At 39.3% G+C, this 27052-nt stretch overlaps 2 protein-coding genes and 1 long non-coding RNA gene across 9 annotated transcripts; 1 reads left to right on the top strand and 2 right to left on the bottom strand.

Moving 5' to 3' along the window:
• Positions 1-97: 97 nt before the first annotated feature.
• On the bottom strand, positions 98-4389 carry LOC106751678 (protein maelstrom homolog). Of its 2 annotated transcripts, XM_014632683.1 has the most exons (11): positions 4241-4389; positions 3838-4121; positions 3117-3321; positions 2645-3025; positions 2336-2511; positions 1944-2183; positions 1586-1726; positions 1428-1464; positions 505-570; positions 331-393; positions 98-257 (listed from the first exon to the last, which is right to left on the bottom strand). In XM_014632683.1, the coding sequence occupies exons 2-11, from the start codon at positions 3973-3975 to the stop codon at positions 241-243; spliced, it is 1464 nt and encodes a 487-aa protein (XP_014488169.1). In that variant the 5' UTR covers positions 3976-4121; positions 4241-4389; the 3' UTR covers positions 98-240. The 2 variants fall into 2 exon arrangements, with proteins under 2 accessions (XP_014488169.1, XP_014488168.1); XM_014632682.1 differs by having other exon boundaries at positions 3838-4389.
• Positions 4390-5180: 791 nt separating this feature from the next.
• LOC106751677 (annulin-like) lies at positions 5181-15476 on the top strand. Of its 6 annotated transcripts, none has more exons than XM_014632677.1 (12): positions 5181-5533; positions 5894-5972; positions 6335-6551; positions 10876-11225; positions 11585-11717; positions 11783-12012; positions 12239-12552; positions 12624-12893; positions 13211-13290; positions 13677-13821; positions 14088-14394; positions 14816-15476. In XM_014632677.1, the coding sequence occupies exons 3-12, from the start codon at positions 6413-6415 to the stop codon at positions 15122-15124; spliced, it is 2277 nt and encodes a 758-aa protein (XP_014488163.1). In that variant the 5' UTR covers positions 5181-5533; positions 5894-5972; positions 6335-6412; the 3' UTR covers positions 15125-15476. The 6 variants fall into 6 exon arrangements, with proteins under 6 accessions (XP_014488163.1, XP_014488165.1, XP_014488164.1 ...); XM_014632678.1 differs by having other exon boundaries at positions 5196-5239; XM_014632679.1 differs by lacking the exon at positions 5894-5972.
• Positions 5592-6403, bottom strand: LOC106751681. The gene is made up of 2 exons (XR_001375086.1): positions 6180-6403; positions 5592-5982 (listed from the first exon to the last, which is right to left on the bottom strand). It is a non-coding gene; the product is annotated as an uncharacterized LOC106751681 (long non-coding RNA).
• Positions 15477-27052: the final 11576 nt, after the last annotated feature.

Here is a 27052-nt window from a genome sequence, read left to right on the forward strand (position 1 = left end):
AATTATAAAGAAAACATAATATCAGCATTAGTTCATATAATTTTATAGATTGGAAAAACTATATTCTGTGTTCACTTATTATATATAACTAATGTAGAAAAGAATGTACGAAGTTATTAAATTATAATTAAAGTAAAAGTAAGATCATGTTGTCATTTTGTATCATATAAAATAAATGATTATGCCAATAGTAAGATTCAATGGAGAAAGGTTTGTAAAGAAAAGTTATAAAGATTTTATTCACGCATAACCTTGACCTGGAAAGAAATTAAATAAACATGAATTAACAAACATGAGAATTTTTGTTTATTATAACACAAGATCATTTACCTCTGCCTAAAGATGCTTTTCTTGATACTTCCTTAATTTTTCTGTGTAACACACCTCTTCCACCTAAATAAAAAATATACATGTACACAACCGCATATATACATAAAAGGTATAACAATTATAACAACATGTTATACACGTGTATTTAATTCATAATGTTACATACAGACTTACCTATAGGAGGAAAATTCGTTTCATCATTCTTTGGGGCGTAATCGTCCATAGTAGCAGCTACGTATGCTGGAAAAAAATTAAAAATATATATTTGTATAAAGTGATATGATCAGACGATAATTTTACCAGGATAAACCCACAAACACGCACAGAAACAGGAAAATCGTATACCATTTTGCAATAGTTAATGAGGAATTAATTAATCTGTATAACCTAATGATTACACGGTAAACAATAGGTCGGAAAAAAGAAACATGGCTTACATCTGAAGATTAATAACGGTGAACATCAATCGATTTTCAGAGACGAAGTAACACAATGAGCGATATGTAATAACACAGGATTGCGCGCCGAAAAGAAACATGCTTCTTATTATCAATTGATACCCCATCGTTACGTGGACATCTTCAGATGTAAGCTACTTTTACACAGTTTGACCTATTGTTTACCGTGTGATCATTTGCTGATATTAATTCCCCATTAATTATTGCGATCTTTGCAAAACAGTACATGATTTTTATATCCAGTTTAAGGATACCTCTCGGCAGCCATATTGGCTTATGACGTCATAGTCGAAAAATGTCATGCAGTAAGTTTTTTGCGGGATATAGTTTTATTCGCATTTTGTGGCTTTATTTTTTATAGTTTTCCCTGGAAAATGTTTCGTCGTAATCCTGAAACCTGTAAAATGTGCAACAACAAATTGAAACGTCTGTCCAATATATCACATAGATTCGCAAAATAATTCCTGAAATAACAGATCATTTATGCATGCCATTTCTGGCCTATGACGTCATACAACCAATCCAGCTGTCCGGTAAAGCCAAGCTTTAGTACGTTCTATCTGCACACCACGGATGACAAGATCCAGTATATATGTATATATAACCTAACTTGATCATGATTTAATTTTGTATACTTACATATAGTATTTGGTGCTCGCATTGGTCTTTCATCAAACTGGAAAAAAAGCAAAATTAATAAATAACATTATACTTTCCAATTGATTTAAAGAGTTGTTGGTACACACACATCATTTGACACATATTTTTTTCTTTGATTCATCAGTTAAGTTACTAACTTTTTTATGTCCACTACCATCGATAATAGGTTCATTCAGTTTACTATGGTCGACGACAGTTACTGGCTGGCACTTACTCCGTAAAACCATTTTTTCTTCATATGTCCTCTCAGAAACTTTTATTCTATGTTGCTCCCTTACCTATCAAGCCGTATAAAATTATCGCACTGACAAATTTACAACATTGCTTATATGCACAAATATTATACTGTGACTGTCTATAAAATTACTCAATATTGTATTTGTTCTACGTATACGCTCGCGCGCGGGTGTGTATGTGTGTGAGCACGCGCGCATATGCACATGTTTGTATGCAAATCTATACATGCATAAAATGATATATTTCAAATATACTTACGCCTGTTGCAGACACTACTGAGCACTGATCAGATATTTGGGGAATTTCAAGCTTTATATCTAAATTAGCCATTGATTGCGTAATCAATTTGTAGGTACAATCAGTATCATCAGGAAAGTGTACTCCTGGTTTCATGTCTATTTGGAGTGGTTCGCAAAATTCTTCACACATTCCCCATGCCCACCGATATAGGACTAACTTACTGCAGTATTCAGATCCTCCTTCCATAAATTCATGGATCTATATTACAGAATTATTGTTATTTTGTCCATCAAATGAACTTCAAAACCTAAATTTATAGTGTCAATTCAAATTCGAAGAAAAGAAAAATTCCCTGAGAATTCCAGGTTTTTCAAGTTTTTCTGGGTAATCTATTTTATAAAATCACTTACCAAACATTCGTTGCCTCTTTTGTACAAATACTTAGAGTCTAAACGTGTAAACGTATATTCAGCATAAGCAGCAGTATGCTGAATATCTCTATCTGCTCGTTTTTTATAAGCTTCATCTGCTAAGTGTTTAAATAGTGATTCTATTTCATAAATCAGAAACTGCTCTTTATCTTGTCCTGAAATAAAAGTGGATTTTTGAAATATATATATATATATATATATATATATATATATTAATTAGATAAATAAGTTTAACGAATTATTGCATTTTATTAAAGCAGAAGATGCAAAATGGCATTTAATACTTACCTGCTGCATCACATAATTTTGTTATTAAAGATTGCACCGCTCCTGTCAAACCTTTTATTGTATAAAGTGGAGGATACCTGTCCACAATTTTCCTGTGCTTCAAAAAATTAGTAAACTTTTCATACATAACAGCAAAGTTAGATTCTCCGTTTTGATTTTCTATAGGTATATTATGATTACTCCGACTGGTTTCCAGTGCTTGTCGCTTATATCCCAGTGGAATTGGAGCATTAACAATCGTATGATGGATATCTTCGATACCATTCTCGAGTGAAAAAACTCCAATTGCATATTCAGCTGGGAAATATTCAGTAATATTGTCAACAATTTTTGTGAAAAACCAGTTAACATGTATGAAGCAGAATTTCAGCTGTGGCAAAACTATATGACAAATATATATATGATATTATTAATAAATTATCACATAAAACTTATATTGTAGATATATATATATAACTTATATATTACATGCCATTGTGATTGACAGCTCTGATGATTGTTGATTCTAGATACTCATGCATATCTAATCTGAATTCTCGCTTAGCCTTTTCTTCCTCTTCAAGAAACTTTATAGGTTCTCCAAAGGTTGTTTTCTTACTATTTGTATTCCTTTCTGATTGTATTTTGTTCTTTTTAGCCCTTGCTTCATACAAACCTTTTTGTTGTTTAGTTAAACTCTATTAAATATATAAAAAATAACTATATATATAGTCATTTTAATTAATAAACATACAATAATTTATAAACAGTTAAAAAACTGGGCAATAATTTGAACTATCCAAACTGTTATTTCAAGATCCGAATTTGGTGAATTGGTTTTTTATGCTTTGACTTTCTTAAGTCGCAGAGATCTTTTAAATATTTATTGAAAATAGTAACTATTAACTTCCCGATGAAATTTCTTGTAAAAAAAGGAAAAAAGTTTAAATCTGAAGCTAGAAGAAACCAAATTATTTATGTTAAATCCTTCTGTTTATCCCTGTTTAAGTCAGAGTTCTTCTTTTGTATGTACTGCCTAGACATACAGTATATAGAACTTCCAAGAATCAACATATTCGTTCAATGATAGATGACACAAGATGTTAGTCAATTGATATTTATCTTTTATATATATATGCATATTGAAGTATCGATAAAAGTAGGAATATTGAACATAGATGTTTCTAACTTGCAATATTGCACTCGAACCTTACCTGCCATTCCTCATTACATTTTTGACTCGCTTGCACATCTTTAAGATCGTTTGGAAATGTGCAACCTCGTGCTTCTTCACGTTTTTTCCAATCAATCATGAAGAAATAGAACGCGTTTCTACCTTTATTCTTCGGCATATTGTCAGTTCCGTGTAGGAAAGACGTTTCGTTTCTTACAGAAACTCTCTCTCTCTCAACAATGATCCCAGAATTCCGGTCAAAGAGGATCCCCAAAAACCGGTATTAAGTATTCAAAAAATGTAGATTATGCGTCCGAGACAGAACTTCAACAAAAATATGCGGGTTCAATAATGAGTGAAGGCCCCGCAAGCGCACTCGCGGGCTGCCGACAGACTTTTTTCTTTTTTTTATAGAAACTGTGAAAAATGAAAGTTCACTGTACGTAATCGCTGGAAACGCTCTGATTTGAACCCCCGCAGATTCACCGGTACACAGTAAATTTCACCTTACTAACAAAAGGTCTGTTCGTTTTCGCTACGCCGCTGAAATAGTGCAATAAGTTAAAGTGAGAAAACATATATTTGTCTCGCTTCAACTTATCACACTAGTTCAGCGGTGCAGCGAAAACGAACAGACCTAACAAGCAATGACTTCTGATCACCGGACGTGGCAACGCGCTGCGGAAGTTTGCGTGGTAGCCAATCAACATACCGTTTTTTGGTAAGAACTAGAAGTTCATTGGCTACCGCGTAGGGCTGGGCAAAATAATCGATGTTTGAAAAACATCGATGTTCGTTCATTGAAGATGCGTCGTACGACACAGTTTGTCGGATGCACCGATTGGCTGTCAGATTAAGAATTTCTAAAGTCCCTATCATTTTCCCTAGATGTAACACCATCCGCAATAAACGGACATCGATGTTTGAAGAACATCGATAATTTTGCTCATCACTACTATCGCGCGAACTTTCGCCGCGCGTTGCCGCGTCTTACGAAGCCATTTCTTTACATGCGGCAACTTCCCCGACGAAACAATCTACAAAGAGGAGGAATATAACTCCATCTGTGATGGATCGATAATACTTTTTTCGATGGAACCTTTAATTTATCAACAGATAAGATTTTGGGAATGCCTAAAGTGAATACATTATTATAGGCCTTAAAGGATTAATTGACGATAAACAAAAGACAGGAGGATGTGATTCGATGTGAACCACGCGTATAATTTATGAGCACAGCATTCGGTGCACAAAGTAGGAAGGCGTACCGCACAGTAGTTGAAAAATGCGACATATACTCACGTTAGCGCATATCATTAGCGTTCTCCGTTAAATGTTAGTCGAAGGTTGGCGGGAGACGTTTGCTTCGGTACCAATAGCAGCTTCTCTGACAGTCGTCCGAGAGTCGGCAGGGAGATCGAAGCATCGCTCCAATCGTTCTCGTATACACGCTTCGAGTTCTCTTACAATTAGTGTAATCTCGTGGGAAATCGAAAGAAAAATCTTCAAAATTTTCTTATAAATACCGTTGCAATCGGAAATGTTTAATTATATGACGAAATTATGTTTATTTAACAATCATGGAAAAACTGACATTATGTTTCTTGATGATCATCGGACTTTTTTTTATGTGTTTACTCGCGTACTCGTTAGTGATAATGTCGAGCATTTACAAAAAAATTATTTATCGCGTTTTTTTCTCCTTTGATTTGATGTAAAATAGCAGTTGATCGATCGTAAGAATTATTACAACAATTGTAAGATTATACGTAAAGATAAAAATTGAAATACGCGTTAAAAACATCTTTGATAATTTTATTTAAATCCAGTCAGTCTTTTTGCACATGTAATTATTATTATCGCTAAAGTTCGGATCTCAACATCGCTTACTGTTTCACTTATACACCGGTCTAACGATTTAGCAGATAGCAATTGAGGCATCGTCGTATGTGTGTGCGCGCGTACGTTGTGTGGGTGTAGATATAATTTGTCTAAATTTAATTAGACATTTCTTAACTCATTATTACAAGTCCAAAGCATGATATACTTATTTTTGCATTAAATGACGCTGCTTTATTTACTACGCTGTCCGTTAGACCGCCGTGCACGGCACTGCTTCTCCTTTGACTGCTAGCAGGCCTTTGAAATGAGAAGGCCAGTGGTAAGCGACCCGTGGTAAGCGACCCTGAAATCGAAACTCTGATTATCGCACAATAAGATATTACACAATATATATATATATANAAAGATGCTGCTGTCGTTACGCTTATGGATAAACCGTTCATATATCGCCTCAAGAAATTTCTTGGATGAATTAATAATTGCCACATCAGGATTTCCATTTCTCCTATAATTATTCTGCTCAATGAACGTTGAACTTACCTTGATAACAATTTTCCTTTATGTGATACACGTGAATTTCACATCTTTGCGATTAACCTGTATAATACGTCCAGCATATAAGATAACAACGCAGCGCCATTAATTGAAGATATTGCTTTAAAAAAATTATGAATAATTGATGAGCATCCCGTTAGATTTGCAACTTGTGCCGGCGCTCGACCGAGGAATAATACTGAGGAGATAATCTTTAGCGTTCGCATCTGCTCTTAATAATGATAAGAAAGTGCTGCTCGTGTTCGTGCTTCTCCGGCTTCAGGGCTGTGTTCAGACCTCAACAAATCGGACCTTCACATAAACCAAATTGTACGAAATCTGAATGCATGCCACGGCCGCCTCCGACCACCGCGCCCGGTAAGTCGAATAGTTTATTTACCTAATATACTCTTTATATAACTCTAATTACGCTAGTTTCAAACGTATTGTTGAGGTTTAAAGTGATAAAATATTGTGCTTTTTAAGAGATCTATTCTCTAAATTTCTGGCATCCTGCTCAAAACAAATCACTCGAAGCGATAACGACGATAAATACTCTGCCATTTAAAGTCGTAAATGTTCCACTTAAGCTTGGAGTAGACTCCATACAAAATCAATTAGAGCGAATTTGTTCCCATGACAGTGGAATATATCAGATTCATTCTTCAGTTTTAAATAAAAATACTAATTCAACGATTCAAAACGGAGAATTCATTCTATATGAATAAAAAATTACTCGAATGATTCGGCTCTACTTTTCGAGTGACATTTCACTTCGGGGAATTTAGAAAAAACAAATTTCTCTACGTTTGATAATGGCTTGATGATACCAACGTTTAACGTAATATTTTTTCACCTATTTATATATATTTTTACCGACTTAAATTGCATTATATTATGCAGGAAGAAGGAAGGAGGAAATCTCTAATTATATCACTGTTATTACTGTTGATCAAAGGAAAGAGTAATTTTTCGCAAGTAATCCGCGTTCTTTCCGAAAAGAGCGCGACTAAATATTCCTGCGAGATTATAATTCTTTGCCCGTGAGAGTTTGTATTAAGGGAGAAATTCTGCGGGATAAGAATCGCTTTATTCATTGTCCGTTACATCGTATGCAGCAGTATGATGTCATCGTGTCGTCGATCCAAAAGAAACTACAAGGTTATTTTAAATTCAATTCATCGATGGTGGATTTTATTATCAGCGCGCGAACGATCGACAAGGCGAACATTAACATATGTAGGCATGAGAAGTCTTGTTCGATTATTGTTGCATCACCAGATTTAAACATTGTCGACGATAAGTATATATTACGAAATATCAGGATGGGCTAAAGTAATTTTTATTTTTAACCAAGTTATAAGTTAAAAGTTATATAAACGAAAACTAACTTAATTATAAGTTAAGTTGAAATTAAATTAATTTATTAAATTAAAAATGGAGAAATATTAAAAGACCTTTAACAAATGAAGATACTTTTTAACTTAGTGTGTAATTAGTTATTGCCCAGCCTTGCAGAATATGTAAACGACAATTGACTTTTGCTATATCCCTTCTCAACGATCAATTGCTCGGAGTCAGTTTGAAGTTGATTTCTCAACAAAAGAAACTTTTATATTTTTCATGCTACTTTGTATCATCCACAAACTCGTTCACTTGGAAAAGTATTTAACAAAGAAAAGATTTTCAGAGCGGGCAAACAGACGGATGTTTTTGCGAAAAGATCAGATTGTTTCGCACATTTCTGTTGCGAAACAGTGAACACTATGAAGGCAGTTTCCGCGTTTTCATAAGCGGTCGTACAATTTACAAATAATCGCGCGACTTATGGCTATCGTTCGAGTCTCATTCGATGCTTAGTTTCATCGTTGAGACAATATATTTAGCCAGATGAGAAGTATCAGCTTTCCCCCCCCCCCTTTCTCTCTCTCGTTGTACGGCGTTGCCGCGTGTATGTCTTATCTACATTTGAATAGGTAATGTTATTCGTTAGTTGCAATGTATTAATTCATCAATCACGCCGCTATTGCGTGTGCGCGCTCATCTACACAGATCGTTAACTTTTTAACCTTTTTAAGGATATAAGTCTGGCTTATTGCGAGTCGGTTTTCAACATATTTTTCTTTTTTCATTTTTTTAGCCCTTTAATAACGCAAGATTTCCTCGCACATAATCTTGAAACTGAGTTAAAGGGCTTCTTTTTCCGAGCCGTCATAGTACGGTGCCATGAATGAAAGTGAAATTACGTAAGCGGCTGCGGCGCCGTGATGGTCAAGCGGTGACATCACTTTCGCTGACGCAACTCTCGTTATCATCAATTATGAATACTAGAATTATTCAAATACGTTCGGTCTATTTTGACTGGTAATGAAAAGTTAATTAAAAATCATTTGATGAAGAACGATGTTTCTTGAATGCACATGAGAATCTGGATATGCTTCTTTCGGTTCTGCACGGAGAAAATAATTGGTTGAATTGACATGACAATGAATGAACTTGTTTGAATTGAAAGAGACTTTCTTACAAATCAAATTCGGTTATAAAAACCAAAACGATCCTTCAGCTAAAACGTGTTTAGTTGATCCATCGTCACATTGATTCAATCGACGTTTCCACTATAACTTCGCCTCTCCTAGCGTATTTGATGAAAATCACCTAGTTACTTCCCTGAAAGCTCAGTAACTAACACGGTAGCAGTTTTTAATCGAACACTGCACGAGACATTATTTAATTAGTATCTAGGAGATTCGCAGCAAGAACTTTGGCCGATTAGCTGAAACGCTTTCGCGATTACCCATCCTCAAGATTTCCGATTCTCCTCGTTAACTCACGCTCGTCGAGATAACTTCTCGTCCGTCGACTCATTCTCTTTTCCGCATAGATACATCGCGACACGTACATATTAGAGCGCACACTCGTTATTTTGTTGTGTGCAATAATTACGTGATTCCGATCTGTATGGGATCTGTGGGATCAAGTTGCTCTCAAATAAGCAACTCGCTCACTCGCCTTGGTGCAAGCCGCATTCCCGGAGAAATCTTAATTGCAACGTTCGGAAGGAGTTGCTCATACGTGTGCACAGAAAGTGCGTCTTGTAAAACTTTGCCGAACGTCCTTCCGATCGCCGCAATACCGTTGCTGCGCGAAAGAGATATAATTTGCGCTCAGTGACGCCGGTAGTTTCTTCCTTTTCCCTCCTTTTGCAAACTGAGATAACGATTTTTGAGTCATCATCATAAATGATAAAATATATGCTGCCCACAAGAAGAAGGAAGTGCATGTTGCTAGAGAAGCCAGTCGGTAATGAACACAAACGAACGACTTGTAGGCCGGTATTTTCGCACAGGAACGATACTTGTGTCCGTGATATAAATTCCGTTACTGAGTCACTTGAGTATCATCATTTTCGCATTAAAACCGATGAAGTAATCGAATTACGGTGACGATATAATTGGAGCAACGTACAATCGTCATTGAGTGATTCGCGCAACATTGATTTCATACAGACGAGCGCGCAAGTTTCTCGTGGTTTTCTGTAAATGTATCTATCTTTGATTTGCGCGGTCGAGATGCAAAATTTACAGAATAAAATCAAATTTTCGGCCAACAACGCGAAGTATATTTATATGTCGTATATGAATGTAGAACGTGACGGCGTAATTACACATGCAAGAATCTTACGTTGCGACAACATTCGCAACGTGTAATCTCGGTAATATACTGCGTTTTTTCTAATCATTGATTATATTCTCGCCGCACCGATTGAAATCTTCCGACATGGAAAATCGATCGGATTATGCAGGCTCCAAATACGGCGGGCAAAGTATTTCTTGGAACTCGAGTAGGTTTTAATGTCTCTGTTAACCGGTGTATAATTTTCACGTTTACCTTGCTGGATATTGGTCGCGCATGATTTGTATATGAAACGCTATTCCTCTTCTTTCTTGATTGATTTCTAAATAAACCGAAAGAAGTTAAGAATAAGATTTCATTGAATTTTGCGATAAACCCTTTCTCTTCTTCTCACCTTGACTATATGCGATTATATATCACCGATTAATTTATGGGAACGCACGCAAAAGTAGGTGACTCCTACTGACGCCGGTGTCACCGATGACGGCATGGCCGACCGTTGCAGTTATGTCCTTGGAAGTTACTCTTAGAACGCAACTTCCTACCTCTCAGACGCTTTTCTTCCTTCCTCCTCATCGGTGAGCTTTTAGTTGTTCAGCGAGCTCACGTGCGACACATCGATGTATCCAGTTTTTCGCTCGTATCCGGTGCACCCGGATCGCCGCCGGATGTCTTACAGATTCTACGATCGTTATCGGCTCTTCAACGACCGGAGCACCCGAGCGTTTCCCTACAGATTCTACTGTGAGAGAATTAAAGAACGGCGTTGCACACACAATCGGTGGATGAAAAGTTGCGACATTTCTTTTCCGCTAATGTTTCGCGACATCTCCTGTGCCCTCCAATAAAAGAATTTGTTTTGTAATAATTCTCAGAAAAGGTGACTTTCTATTATTATATGCGAAATGCGTTGCGAAACTCATCGAGAAAAGGAAACGTTGCAACCGTTAATCTATCAACTGTGTATTAATTTATATAAATTTAATCTGGCAAGAGGATCCGTCAAATGGATGAGCAATTATATCCGAAAGAAATATTTCATTATCTCGAACAAATGATTTGTTTACAGGGGAAGACTTTGGCGTGCCAGTATTGACAATTTACCACGTGGATCCTTGCGTGGAAGAGAACGGCGAGAAACATCGGACATGTAGATATGAGCTAATGACACGTCAGGCTGACAGAGTGAGATTGGTCGTCAGACGCGGCCAGGAGTTCCATCTGCATCTCAGTTTGTCACGAGATTATGATCCCTCCATCGACGGTATCTCTATTGTCTTCACCCTGGACGGCGTCGAGAAGCCACAATACGGACACGGCACACTGGTGGCGACCGCTCTACTCAATCCGGGTGAAATTTCCGAAGCTGCCTGGCAGGCCACCATAGACGCCATAGAACCGAATTTCTTAAGAATCAAGGTAAGCCGCCACACATTCCGTTAATGCAAAATAATTAATATCGTTGATTCCTGCGGCAGGGATTCTCAGAACCTTTCCGAATACATTCTATTTACAGGTTTCTCGTAAAAGAAACTTGTGTTAAAATAATATTAACAAATGTTGAAATTAACTTAATTCTAAATGATACGTGAAATCATTCAATTGACATAAATTATGAAAACATCGTACAAAAATAATTACATATGAGCTGTGTGTTTATTGTGACATTGAGATTTTAGTCAAGAGTCGGTGAGAAAATTGCTCACATTTGGACAAAAGATCTCTCTCTCACTTTGTATATTTTCGAGAAAAATTAACGAAAACTTGTTCGTCTTCAGATTGTGCCGTCCGCAAATGCAATCATTGGCAAGTGGAAAATGGAGATTGACACGAGGAACAGAGAATCCGAAGGTGCAGTCAGTTTCACGACGCAGAATCCGTTTTACCTGATTTGCAATCCATGGTGCAAAGGTTCGAGATTTGCGCGCATGAAGATCGCACCTCTTGACGATTATCACAGAGCCTCTTCTTTTAAGACGACGCGGTCTACTTGGAGGATGAGGCTGGACGTCAGGAATATGTGATGGCGGAGGACGGCTTGATCTGGCGCGGCAGTCACAACCGTATGCGGCCTACCGTGTGGAAATACGCGCAGTTTGAGCGCGACATTTTGGACTGCTCTTTGCATTTGATGAATCAGGTCGGCAAGGTTCGAGTCTCCGGCAGGAATGACCCGGTCGTTATAACGCGCTGCCTGTCCGCCGCGGTAAGTAGAGAAAAAAACGTGAAATTATCGGAAATGTTAAAACTCCTCCACTTACAGTCATCTTGATTAATCAGAAGCGAGAAGACATATATTTTACTAAACGAGCTGCATCAAAGATCATGAGAGAAGATCATGCTGAGAAGAAATTTTACGGTTATTTATTGATTAAGAAAGTTCGGAATATTTTCCGAATGGATCGATCGTCATTTGATATTTTCCTTTTCAGGTAAATTCCCCGGACGATAACGGGGCGGTGATGGGAAATTGGTCGGACGATTATGGAGGCGGCACGCCACCCACGCGGTGGATAGGTTCGCAAAAGATACTCCAGCAGTACTACAAGAGCAAGAAACCGGTCAAATACGGTCAGTGCTGGGTTTTCTCCGGCGTACTGGCGACGGTCTGCCGCGCTCTGGGCATACCCTGCCGAGTAGTGACCAACTATTCCAGCGCTCATGATACCCAAAGCAGCCTGACCGTCGACTATTTCGTGGATGCCGAGGGCAAGGTCATGGAGGAGCTCAACAGCGATTCCATATGGTACAATTGGTGTTTTTCAATGGAGCGTTATAGAAAGAGAAAGTATATCGATCGTTTCCTCTTCGCAAAAGGAATTTCCATGTATGGGACGAAGTGTGGATGAAGCGGCTGGACCTCTCGCCTGACTGTTCGGGCTGGCAGGCGATAGACGCAACACCGCAAGAATTGAGTGAAGGCGCGTTCCGTTGTGGCCCGGCATCTGTGAATGCCGTAAAGAAGGGGCAAGTTCTGCGACCTTACGACAACGCATTCCTTTTCGCTGAGGTGAACGCCGACAAGGTTTATTGGCGGTACAACGGGCCGACGCAGCCTTTGAAATTGGTTCGCAAAGATATGTATGGGTGCGTATCGATTAATCGCTCGCGATCGTTGATATGTGCAGGCCAACTTTCACCGAATTCAACAATCAATAAGAATTGAGATCAATTTTCAGTTCTGTAACTTTAATCATTTTTATCTACGTCACACTGAGAGAAATCCCATTAAAGTATAGTCATTTTCGGCCTATATCCTTTTCTGACTTTAATCTAAACAAGTAGCAACGTAAGGTTACACGGATGCTGTGGTAACTTTACTTGCCAGAAAAAATGCTTCTCCCGACTATTATTCTATGCAATTATTGTTATAAATATCAAAAAGTGCGACGGTCATTTTGCAGCATTGGCCAACTGATTAGTACAAAAGCGGTCGGACGATGGGCGAGAGAGGACATCACGCACACTTACAAGTATCCGGAGAGTAAGTGATAGGAAATTGCACGATTAAATTAAATATTGTTTACACATTTATTGTTTGCAATTAAATATTGTTTTGTTTTTTCTCGAGGATATTGAATTGGAAGGAAAGCAACTTTTCCCGACAGATTACTTCAGTATGCTTTACTAGAAAGAAATTTCAATCTGGCGCAAATGCACAGCGTCATTTAATGCATGCAGAATATATGTAGAAGCGTTTACTTAAGGTTGAGAGAAAAATGGAGCAAAACAATTTTCGTTGTTTGTGATACCGTTTTACTTCTTTATGGGGAGAAACGCGTAATAAAGTTAAATTTGGCTGAAAAATTGCACCAAAGTCTTTCTGACTAATGCTATACATTTCATCGACTATAGTCTTCTTCCCGACAGAATCTAATGAGGAACGGGCGGCTATGCTGAAGGCGTTGCGTCAAAGTGAGTCTTTGTTCAGTCGTTACTACCTGAACGAGGAGTTCAACGACATCATGTTCACTTTTGAATTGCGCGACGACATTGTTATTGGACAACCATTCAGGTATTTTATTTACCTACACTGCAAATCCAAATATATACACATTTACATGTGGTGTCATTTTTATGCATTTTCACGCGGGCATTATTTTGCTACATTTGTGTTATTTTACGCAGTTAAAGGTGTATATTTTACATATATATTAAACGTTTGATTTGCTATAATTTTAAAGATTTCTTTATCTTTTACAATCTGTTTGATAAGTCCGGCATAACTCTCGCAAGTTCTTATGGTATCTATGTCTATTGTGCTACTTCATTCTCCGACAGCGTGGTATTACTGATAAAAAATCGACATTCACTGAGAGAGTACCGTGTGTCGGTGATTCTGAGAGTGGAAACTGTCCTCTACACGGGTCGCGTGGGTGACCCGGTAAAAAAATTGAACGCTGAGAAATTGGTGAATCCGGGTGTGCTCGAGGAAATTCGCATGGATGTTTCATGGGAGGAATACGGTCCACGATTGTTAGATCAGTGCGCCTTCAATATTGCCTGCCTCGCTACCGTGAAGGACACAAATTTCGAATATTTTGCACAGGATGACTTCCGCGTCAGGAAACCCGATATCAAAATCATGGTAATAAACTAAAAATAATTCCAAATAATTAATATTAATCGATACTAAATTTCTTTGAGTCTCTAAATTTCCGGTAGTAAAATCGAGAATTAAAGCCAAATCATTCAGAGTGATTTTTCACTCGTACAAAAATGAATTTTCCATTCTGAATCTCCGTTGAATGAATATTTTCATTCTTAACTGAAGAATGAATCTGATAAATTCCATCGTCACGAGAACAGGAATTGACTCAATGGAAACATTCACTGATCACTATAGAGTCCACTCTAAGCTCGAGTGAAACATTCCTTCTTGCGATTGAGTTGAGGTATTTTCCCTTCGAATACTTTTCACCTATTTTTAGTGCGATTTCACGCTGAGAAATCTAGAAAGTAATGTGATATCTCGTGCATATTATATTAATTTAAGATACTTTTTTCAGTTGCACAATGACGCGATAGTTGGTCAGACTCTCAACGGGACGGCTAAGTTTCGTAATCCGTTGCCGATTCCTCTGAGAAAGGGCAGATTCCTTATAGAGGGACCCGGACTAGATGTGCAATTGAAGCTGAAGCTGACGGAGCCCGTTGAGGTGGACGAAGATGCGGAATGTACGTTTTCCATGATACCGAAGCTAGAAGGACGGGCTAGAATAGCGGCTAAGTTCTATTCGAAGGAATTGGAGGACGTCGACGGCCATTCAGACAATTTTATAGTTAGACCAGCGAAAATAAACGGTAACTCTGAGTAATCGCGATGCTTTTTAAAACAATGTCTTAAAAAAGAATGATTCAGTGTACTCCGATACTTTCGCTATTGATATTTATAATCATATTAATTAATGTAATAATAGCGATCCAGTGAGTCACAAAATTAAAATAACGCAAACAATAACATTGCAAGTGTAATTTAACAAATCAAGTATTATTTATGCCGAAAATTTGTCTTGAGCTATTGAAGATATCGAATTCCAGAAAGTGTGAAGCAATACTGAGATTTAAATCTGTAATACTCGAATCTTATCAAATCTCAGAAAATACTTAACCAAAAGGAGTTTTAGAAAGAGTGGTATTTTCGAAAAGTTCTCGATGTCAGCTACAAGAATATTGAATAAAAAATTTTATTTAAGATTTTAAAGTTGACCTGAAACTCTCCTTCATATCTGTGTTCAAGCTTAAATGGGTATTGCTATTTGATGTTGAAACATCAAGATTTTTCTATACAATATTGTTTTCTGAAACGCTTTGTGTTCTAAACGTTTAAGCGATCCGATACTTTCTCCTCATCCTATGTGTATATGCGCACGGAATCAACGCGAAGACGGAGAAAACCAAAAATAAATATTATGCGAATGCTCGTGTCGACCGCGGCTTTTGCAATTGCAATGCGCAACAATAGTCGTGAGGATAAAACTTAATTTTGTTAATACGGGCTAAATAATTTGTGTTTCTAAAGTAATTTTTTTTTTTTTTTTTTTTTTTTTCCACNCAACACGTGTTCATCGAGGTTTGCTTTAGTAACCTGAGGCAAGTCAAGAAGTAGGTAAATTTTATTCGTTCGATTAGACACGATTCATTGTTCGGTTGTTCTCTCATTTTTTCAAAAAAAATAAAAAAATAAAAATCGATACACTATATAATATTGTTCCGTTAAAGTGGTTCTCGAACTATATTTCCATTTCTTTGACAATTACATTTCTCTCGGAAACAATTTTTCTGAATCATTATTATGTTTACGTTGCTATCGACTACACTTTCTGACCTTATAAATCGTCGGAAATAGTATAAAGCCGTTTGTGTCGCCGAAATGGTAACTGACTAAGCGATCGGTCGATGAAAAATGAGAAGCATTTCACCCCAAAAATTCCAAAGCCAATTTTCCCATCGCTCGCCCTGAGCGGTAGATGAGTACCTTAACATTCCTTCTCGGTGTTACGAAACAGCCGAATTATTTATATCACAGCATGCGCTTTTCACGAATCAACGTCTTTCGTTGTTCCGTCTCTTGCACAGAACAAGTCGGATCAGACGAGACGAAGACAGGTACAAATCTACAGGACGCGTTTCCCGAGCGTGCTTATCCCTCTGACCTGGCAACATTAATAACATTTCACGAGATCTCGAAGTCCTCCTACCTGCGGGCCCCCCGCGGAAGAGATCGCGTCACTGACATGTATTCTTCGCGCCGGCGATCCTGATGGATACACGGGTTTCGATAGGAACAAAAGGATGTTGGTTTAGCGTGGAAGGCGTGTTTGTTGTTTTGATGAGGTATAATGGGATGGATCCCGGGTGTTGATGCATAGCACGTAGCGGGGTGCCGCGGCTCCGTGGCCGCGCGCGGGCTCCGTTTCGGTTCCCGCTCGTTGAGACCCCCGTAGACCGGGGTCGCAACACGTCCATCACATGTCATGGTTATGTATTTAGACATATCTCACTATCATCCCGCGTATCTCCTCTTTCTCTCTATTTCACTCTTATTCTCGTATATCCTTAATCCTTCTCCGCTCAGTTGCCGAGGAAGCTGTTTTGTCGCTTGTTAATCGAAATTTTATTCCGTCGAAGAAAATTCATCGAGAGAGTGGGTGTGATTTTATCAGGAGAGAGGAAAATAATCTCGACACCCTCCTTGACTTGTATTTACCAATGGTTCAATTAATTGAAGCAAGAGGTAAATGATCTCGGCGAAGCGAGATCGATGAAACACGGTGGGACAAATTTATTCTGTTCCTACACTTCTTTGGTATGATAAAAATCCGAGCACTGTGAGGGGAAACAAAAGAAGAAGCGACTGAAGTTTTATTCGCGATCGAGGCGATAACAAAGTTCATTCATGTTCGTTTTCCGATCGTTACATTGCGGCCTTTTTCTTCGATCACTCATTCTTTCAACTCTTTATCCAATTTGCCGCGCCAGTATTCTCGCCACCGTACTATTTCACCGGACGATTCATTAATCGATCCCGTAACAACTTCCCCTCTCCCATTCTCCAGCCTTCCTTGGCGACTTCTGCACGATCCAGCTCTTCAAGCGAGCTTCCTGCATTTTGTTCGTCCCGCTCGAACGCCGCATATCGTTCACCCAAGCCCATATTTCAACGTTAATTTCCCAGATGCATCGTTCGCATCAGTCCGGGCGTCGTATCAGCGCATAGACTCGTCATCTCCTTTTTGCCCTTCCTTCTTCCTTCCGTCGCGCGTATACGATTCTCTCGTTCTTCTTTTTCAGGGGGCGAATGACGACGCCTTCCCAGTCTGAAATTAATCATTTGTGCAAGCACCCGAGGAAAGGGCAACAATGCAAGGAGGGAGCAGAGAGAATGCGCGTCCCTTATCATTCTGTAAAATATTTATACACTACTCATGAATTAGATTCTTTTGTTCTTCTAGATGGAGAGGATTCTTCTTTTATTTTTCTTCCGATACTTGAGATGCTCGAAATTTAAAGCTCTTCTTTCTAGCTCAACTCGGAGCAAGTCAATCGATATTCCCACGACAAACCTATTTCGCGGATTAAGAACGTCCTGAGAAGTCATCTGACTATCTTCAACGTAGCTCCGCCTCTTCTTCATCTTCTTCTCCTCCGCTGAATAATCACGTACTCGCCACAGCGACCCTCTCTCGATTGCCGGTCGTTAATATCGACCACCAGGTAGTCTCTATCGATTGAATTTTTTACCGGTGCCCACTGCGGAAGCCGCAACTCAAACCGGTACCTCATTCGTGCTGTCGCTTCTTGAGAGTAACCGACGTTCACTTTAAACGTTCGCCATTCGTCATTGCGGCTCGTGCATCGCTATGCCGAGGATACGCAAGAAATGGGACAGTAGAATTCCCTCTCTCTCTCTCTCTCTCTCTCGCAAGATCACGCTCGAAGGCGGCGATGCTCCCCGTCATTATTCCGACGATATTTCCCGTGTACGTTAAGCCACTTGCCGAAGATAAATGCGCCCGCGAACGATCTCCGACGCCGATCGTCCAACCAAGTGAAGACGACGAATTGTCAGTATCGTCAGAATTTTTCAATCAGTAAAGAATTTTTCTCTAGGGCATACTTAAAATGTCAAAAAAATTTCAAAGAAATTGAGAGAACGCGGAATAAATTGTAATTTTTTTTCAAGAAGTATGCAACTTTTACAATAAAAAATATACGAAAATAATGACTGTGAACACATCTTTTTTATCAAGGATGGTCAGAAAATCCAGATACGGTCGAATATTTGCAAAACAAGGCATTTTTGAAAAAAAAAGTTTCATACAAAAGTTGTAGAGTTTTAAATAACGCATCAAATATGACAATAGCGTTGTTAAAGTCATGTCACCTTTAATTTCTTAAGCCCCCATTTTTCATTTCACATTCTCTCTAGCTCAGCTCGGGGGTTTTTCAAAACACTATACGAAAGTATTTTTTCGTCACTTTTCGAGTTGTAAGATTTTACAGTCCCGCTGACTGATTGTCTGTGATGCAGCATGGGAGATTGCACGGTCGGATTTATATCTCTTTCGATGAAATCTGAATGCAGAAAATTATCTACATTTGTTGAGGCACCAAGTAGAGTGCCTACCATCGATCTATATCGAGGTACGAAAAGAGTAGCATGATTAATATAACATTTTGAGAATCGCCTCTACGTTATCGACGCTTACCAAGTTCGTTTCGGTCCCCCTTTCCAGCCTAAACTTAGTCAATTATCCAGTACGATAAAATTTCCTATAAAATTTCGCAAGCAGACAAATTCATCGTGGTCGCATAACGAGCACGAGAGGGACCGTTATATATATACTCGTATAATGATCAATGCATTCCTAAACTAAGTAATTCGCGGTATCAGGCTCGCAATTGGCATGTCTCTCTATCTAGCGCAGAAATTATCTTCCAACATTTTTTCGTGTCTGAAGTTATCGACAAAGCTCGTGTAACATTTAATCGTACTCTCATGATGATGAATCCTGAGCTGATTGCGTATTATGGTACCACGGTTCGTTCCTAGATGGCAGCACGTCATATTTGCTTGATCCTTTCGGCTTGATCCTGTAGAAGCTGATTCACTTGAAAACAAAACACCTTGATAGTGAAACTATTAGAGAGCCTGCAAACTAATGCTTCACAGTTATATAAAAATACATATCCTAAACTAATATTTATATATTTAATGTGAAAATTTAGTGTGGAAGTTTGTATATTTAGTGTGAAAAAGATAGTTTTCATTAAAATGGGAAAAATATTGCAAATGTTTGAAATCATATACAAAAATGAATTGTGGAAGTATAGTCTGTTTGATAAGAGCATGCCCGGCATAACTCGGAAACTATTTATTGTATTATTGAATTGAAAAGGTACACACATATTATTTGATAAGAACCGTAATTTTTTATTATTAATAATTTATTCAGTCGCCTCCATTATCAAAAATTATCTGGTAACTCATACTTTTCACTAATTTTATGGCATATTCTTGAGGTGATTCTTCAGATTAATCGTCGAACCAGTTGCTTTCTAAATTTTCTTTCCGCGAAACTTAAGCTTCATAAATACCAAATCATGGGATTTGCATCCGGCGACGATCAATCCAGTGCATAAACGACATTTCTTTATTTCTATGCAGCACAACTCCGATGTTTCCCGACATTTCTATGAAATGTGAAAACGCAGAGAATATAAAAGGAAAGTTATTTCTATTATGTTTGTGCAGTCAATTCATAACAGCAAATCAGTTGTTTGAAAAGGTGTAACTAATGAATATTCTGAAAAGTTTGCGAATACACTTCTATAGGCTTTTCCAGTTGCAGAAAATTATATTTACGACGTGTCTTTAGATTTCAAAAGTAAATAATCACGATTTTATTCCTCCTAATTTTATTGAATTTACTTGTTTCGTGTGGGAAAATTATATCATATAAAATTCATGATATAAATCATTGCTCATTAATGCATGCAAGAAGACGTTATTTTCAGCGAAGAAATTGCGCTACGATGGATAGTTAATTAGCTCTCTGACGGCTCTTATGGGCCCGAGAGAGAAGGGCGGAATGGCTTCCGAAAGTGTCGGAACGGAGCCGATCGATCAACGACGAGGCTCGGCTGTACCGAGAGCGGCTCTGACAGTTTATTGCCAATCATATACAACCATAATCGAGGATGGCATCGAATGCGCGTGACCCCAATAATCCATAATGGCTCGCTCGTTATGGTCGACATGTCAATCCACATATTTGGCCACATATCCTCCTTCCACCGTTTATTAGTCGATTAGATATTTCGGGATATACCTAATAAAATCTTCAACCGGCCGTCCGGACAATACCTTTTCTTAATTCTAACGAATTCCGGACAATACTTTTTCCTAATTCTAACGAATTCGATGTAATAATGGCTCCTTTCATCGAAAACGCTGGTACGACGTTTCTCATCGAAAATACATTTAAGCTCACGTTTTTACTGCGCAAAACGACGTTTCTCTAACTCGGCCTCAGTCAGGGATTTTCCTTTCAAATGAGGCAATTTGATTACAACGCGATAATCGATTTTGTTGACAACAGCTGTTTAATTCGGAAGACTGTCGTGAAAAAACTAAATGACAGAATGATAAAAGGAGGTATATAAAAAAAATTTGTCTCAGAAGCCAAAAAACCAATTCTTGGTGTATATGAAAGAGAAAAATAACATTTATAATGCTAGGAAAATTGTCGATAACAACAAAGTATACAACAAAATATGTACTGCATATGTGACATTATGTTTACTTTACGATTAGACTTGAAGAAACGGAATAAGGATAACGCGAGCTTGCCACCGACGATCCGCTCTACCGTGCTATAAGCACTATGAAAATGAACGGGGTAGTTATCAATTTTATATTAATTAAAATATTAAACATCTCTCTCATCGTGCGGGTGAAACGCGGGAGCGCATGACCGATGTTTCCTGTCATCAGGAAAACTCTTTGCAGTAAAACTCTTGAAACGACGGCCGTCCGCGCTTTTACGTCCCTTTCGTTTCTTTATTTTTTAGACCGCGCAGACTCGTTCGCGGTGATGGCAGCGCAACGTTGATTACGCGGAACGTCTTTTGTGGAATTATTTATCCAACGGTTCAGAGATATCAAGGTGCCACTAATAGAAATATAAATGCAGTAGAATCATTATTTCGGTAAGTTCCAAGTAACCAATCGATTTTCCTTTACGTTCGTTTCTTGTCAATCCGCATTCGTCAGTGTGCGACACTTTTGCCTCACGATGACATCTCATTGGTTTTTTTCCTTTTTTCAAACATGAGAGAGGACCGAAACGGATGAAATAATTGGCAAATAATATCAGATCTTGAATCGAAGTAAATCTAACCGGAGATTCACGGCCTCGATTGCAACACGTAGAGAATTTGTTCGCTACATTAGCGATATTTGTTGAAGTGTCACTGAAACGCGAAAATATTCACGACAGATTTGTTTTAGTCTCTTCACAATTAATTTTCTTTCTTTCACAACAACGAATATTTCAGCAGAATCACCCGCCGGCGTTTTTTTTCCGCGGCAATACCTCCCGCTACTTCGCCGCGGGATTAATCTCGTGAAACGCGAGCAAAAATAATTCCTCCTTCCATCTATGCAAATTCGGTCGGTATCGGGAGATCGAATTTCCATAGGCGCAGAGCGGAGAAGAAGCAGGAGGAGGATGTTTACATAGGTAAAGCTGGCAGTTGCTAGCGCGGTGTTTGCACGAGGATTTCCCCGAGCGCACCTCGGTTGACTCGGTATCGTCGACTAAAGGGCGGCGGTGCGTCCGGGATAAGGGATCGTAGGAGGGATTCTCCGGCGAGTCCTGACGGGGGGAGGCGAATAAAAAGGGGGCGAGAAATGGCGCGGAGACCTCATTACGCATGCACCCCGAACAGAAGGGTCCGAGTGACTGACTGACGTGCCTCCTCGTCACGCACACATCCTCGCACCGTCCACGTGTGCGGACACGCCTATTTTGGGGAACACACACTAGGAAGCTTTACACGTACATCGCAGGTTCTCGCTCCATCGCGCGCGCGCGCGCGCGAAGAAATTCAGGTCGGAAAATCTGACAACGGTGGAAGGCACGCAGAATCCGTCTCTAGTAGTAATTGAGTATATCGTCAATTAGAGAGCGAGGGAGAGGCGGAATCTCCTCGTGGAGGAGAAGAACGCTTCACTCTTTCGCGCAACGAAGTTTCGCTCGAGGGATTGTGCACTCGACTCTTGCATGTAAATTCTACAAAGTTATCGCAAAAATACACCTTATCTTTGGATCCTTCTCTACCGTTACATCTTTGGTAATTTAGTACTGTAAGCTACACCGGTGTTACGTCACAATAAAACATCACCACGGTAATTTTTCATTCGGAGACACCGTTCCCTAAATTTGTTGAAATGAAAACTTTTCTCAAAACAAGTATTGACGCTGGAAAAAATTGAATGTTTCATTAAAGCTTAGACAGTAAAAATTTTTTTATATAAAAGCTCCTTGTTAAGATGTGTTAAATGTGTTAACATACTTGTGTGGAATACATTCACTCGACGATTCAGAGTGGAAAATATGAGTGTATGAGTGAAAAATTACTTGAATCCGAATGACTCGATTGTCACTCTAGGTTAGTGAAATTTTACTCTAAGAAACTGAGAGAATACTGTTTGGTTATATTCGGATAATTTGCATCAGTCAGTCAGTCACAATAGGTGATCGTCTCAGCGTTAGTTTTTCGTTTATTATTATTAAGAGAATGCCAAAATCGACAAGCATTGATAGAACATAGAGGCGATCAAAAGATTATGTTACATAAACACTGATCACGTTACATTTTTTATGAACAAATTTCTCTCCAAATCGTTCATATCTTTTTAAACGTAATAAATGACATCAAAATTAATTGATAAGCTAAAGATGTTGAAACCGATTCGCTCGTATCTTTATTGTGTAAAAGTATTTCTAATTCTGTGCGATCAATATGATATAAACTTGTAGAAGGAAGTCGGTATTTTACCGGCAAAAATATGCGGGCATTTCCTTAATCAAATATCCGATAATTTCTTATGCTGCTGCACACTTTTTTACTCTCAATACGTCGGAGTACGAGTGTAACCGTCGAATTGTCGGACGGTCGCAAAATGAAAAATCGCCGTGAGTATCCCTCTCTGGAAGCGGGTACACACGTCCGGACGAGCGAAAATATACGTGTGCATGTATTTGTACATCACGCTTGTGTATACAGCAATTCCGACGAAACCGCCACTAAGGCGCTTCGCGGTCCGCCCTCTGTGTAAACCTACACGTTCCCCTGCAACCCTCGACAACCTTCCTCGTCGTTTCCATCTCCTATCTTCGTGGCGCCCTAATTGCGCCACCCCTGGCAGCTAGTCACTTTACCATAATCTCCTGGGTAATAGGGTCCCGGTGTGCGCGAGCGAACGAGCGTGCGCATCCCCTCGACACGAACCAACCTCCGCGTTTACTCCGGGCGCGATCGAAGCCTCGCACTCTTTGTCAGCTCCGGCAGATTCTCGCGGAAATTGCTTCATCGCGCTTACCCTCCCTCTCTCGTTCTACTGCAGATTACACATCTCTTTTTTACGCCAATTACTCATATCGAAAGACACTCCTTCCGACAAGATCATTGAACTCGATGATTTGTTTCCTTTCTCAATCGTTTGTTGTTTATAATTATTTTAATTGTGATAATAATATCTTGTTTCCACGTAGTAAAATTATCTTATTGGTTCTTGATTTTGTACAGCTTCCTTTTCTACATATTTTCTACAGAGAAAGAAATCATTTCGTAAGACGACAAATTTTGTGCTGCAAATAAATAAATATAGGGGTTATTTCCAATATTTCAAAAGTTGATTTCTGCAGTCATTTTATGTTAGAAGAGTTTATATCTGCAAAGTATTAGATATACTTAGGAACACACTCCAATTTTCTGTACTAAATTATTTTTCCCCGTGAATTTTGTTATTCCTACCAATATATTTCTCTTGAAAGCCGCAGCTGCGGTTATTTATGTTGCACATCTTCCTGATATCTTAATGTATAAGTACGCGCTCCCTATCGTCTGGCGACGAGAAGATTAACAGGCAGCAGTTCTAACAAAGTAACTGACGGACCGCCAAACATTATCTGGACGAAATCCTTTAGAAAGAGGATCATTTCCTGACTAGATGCTTGCAATTACGGCCTCTCCAATTACGATGAATAATGACGACACACGGTCCGTCCGAAATCGATGGTAATTTGGACGACAAGCGATTAGGCCTATAAACGGAAGCGGACGCCGCACGTTACGCCAATTATGCTGGTCGTTTTCAACGGCGGTGAGACGTTTTGCCGGAGAAATCGGATTTTTTTCGAGTCGAATGCGCCGGCGGAACCTGTCATTCGCGAGCCTAACCGGCCCTGCGGGATTTAATAGGAGACTGGTCTGTAAGAAGGATGGCCAGCACAATGGCAACGCCGGCCGCTTTCGTACGACGGCCGTTTGGTCGACTTAAATCAGACCGCCTGCTAAATATCGACACGCAATTCTACGACATCTGTCGACCGTTTCACTTATAATAACGACTAGAGAAAGTCGCCTTTTGTCGGCAAACGCTCGGATATTTCAAGTCGGTCTAAAGACGCGCCGGGGGCATTTTTTATCAAACCTGTGAACGCCCGGAATTCTATACGATGCGTTGAGGGACCTGCGGATTAAAAAAAATTGCGATCAACTTTTTCTCCGCCGTTTAGTGTGATCTCGTTTATTTTGCCTGACGGTTCCGACGCATTGAATTGCGGCGCCCTTTAATAATTATTTATAACAATTTTCACGGGTCTTAGCGAGCAAAAGTTTCATTGCGTCGGTGGAGAAATCCGTTCGAGACGAAGAACGGGCAGGCGAAGAAATCGCTCGTTTTACACCGCGTCTTTATAAAATGTTACGATATCACGCGCATTATGAGACGATATTTTATAATCTGAAATGGATCGAGTTTATTTCATTTCATCGTCGTTTTTCTCTCGGCCGGATAAATTCAAGGGAGAAACGATATGAAAACGCTTCGTTACACAAACAAGATAGGCACGAAATTGATGAAGTACGTCTACTGTTGAAGAAACATCGGAGCGATGATCGTCATTTCTCCGCCAACCGGGGACTAATTGCAACCCCTTCATGCGACTCGATTACACAGCGACCCATTAGCGGCGAATTGATCGACGCACGGTAGTAATAGACACACGCGGCCGCTAAATCCCCGTAAAGTTGGGCCGCGGGACAGCCGGCGCGGAGGGAGCCTCTAGGAACCGCTCGCAGGCAGAGGGTGGCTTTCAGGAGCGCGTCCGCGCGTCGCTTCATCCTCGACTCAGGGAGGAGGGGGTGAAGAGCGTTTGCACACTCGGTTGACATCGAAATCCAGCGACGTGTCTAATTGGGGGCCACTTTAACCGCGAGGGCGGGAAGGGTGGGATAAGCCACCGCTGGGAGATCATCCCCCTGGGCTTATAACTGTCGAGGGGAAGGCGGGGGGATCTTTTGCGGGCCTCGGTGTGGTTACACACACGAAACGTCCCCTTCCTCGGACTAGCCACCCCCTCCGTTGTGTGTATCCTACGGCGAATCCGGCGTAAATAATACCGATTATCCCTCCGGCAATTGTTTTATCGACCGGACTGTCCCGTTCATTCCGCAAAGAGGGAGGGTGTAGCGGGCGGGCAGAGGGTCGCTTCTTTCTCCCCTCGTCGCAGATTTACGAGTGACTCTAAACGGGGCTTGACTCGTAAAGTAAATTTCGCTTGTTCTCTCGTTGCTTTGGGAAAAAGAACTAAAAGGAGGTGGCGGGCGAAGGTGTGTAACTTTAACTTCAGGAATACTCGGAAAAAGATCTTTTTGAGTTTATTGCGGAAAGGGCTGAGAGTGTGCGACGCGTAATTGGCGGCTGCTCGAAAATATTGTCTTTTAAGAAGATGCCAGGCTTCATAGCTTAGAATCAAAATGTTGTATACGATCACTCTTTTCTTGTATACAATACAGATCTTATGTGATATAAATGTGCGCTACTCCGTTTTACCACGTCTAACGGGAAATTTATCCAAAATATATAAAAATGTTTTCACAAACGTTTTTTTTCAGGTATCTAATTAAAAAAGGACAAGAATGTTTTTGGAAATTTTTCCAAACACTTGGTATGTTTAATGAATGCGCGATTTCTGTATCAAGCAAATGTTAACTGAAAGTTAAAGGTATCAAATTTGAAATGTTTCATCGTTTTTCTCAAATATTGAGCAATGCTCCAATCATTCATTCTCGCACACACTTTCACGGTGTAAAAGTTGACTTTTAATGCTGTGCAGCCAATGTACAAATTTTGCGAAAAAAAGTCAATAGTTTGCAATGAATGACATCCACTTAAAAATAATATTTATTATGTGAAATGTAGAATCAATAATATCTGCTGGTGGGTTAGATCATTCGGGAGGAATAAATAATCGGTTTTAATAGTTCCAGTCCTTCGATCGGAGAGAAACATCAAGCCACTATTTATAAATTTGTTCGTAAATCTGCGAGGGGGCACTTAAGGGGGGAGTTAGAAAATTTGTGAGTAAAATTTTACTCATTACTACTACAAGTATAGAAATTAATTGATTTTGAAAAACTTGTTGTAGGTTATTTATACTATTAACGAT

Source organism: Dinoponera quadriceps, unplaced genomic scaffold (assembly GCF_001313825.1).
Source record: "Dinoponera quadriceps isolate SergipeBrazil2010 unplaced genomic scaffold, ASM131382v1 scaffold115, whole genome shotgun sequence".
Classification (NCBI taxonomy): Eukaryota; Metazoa; Arthropoda; class Insecta; order Hymenoptera; family Formicidae; genus Dinoponera; species Dinoponera quadriceps.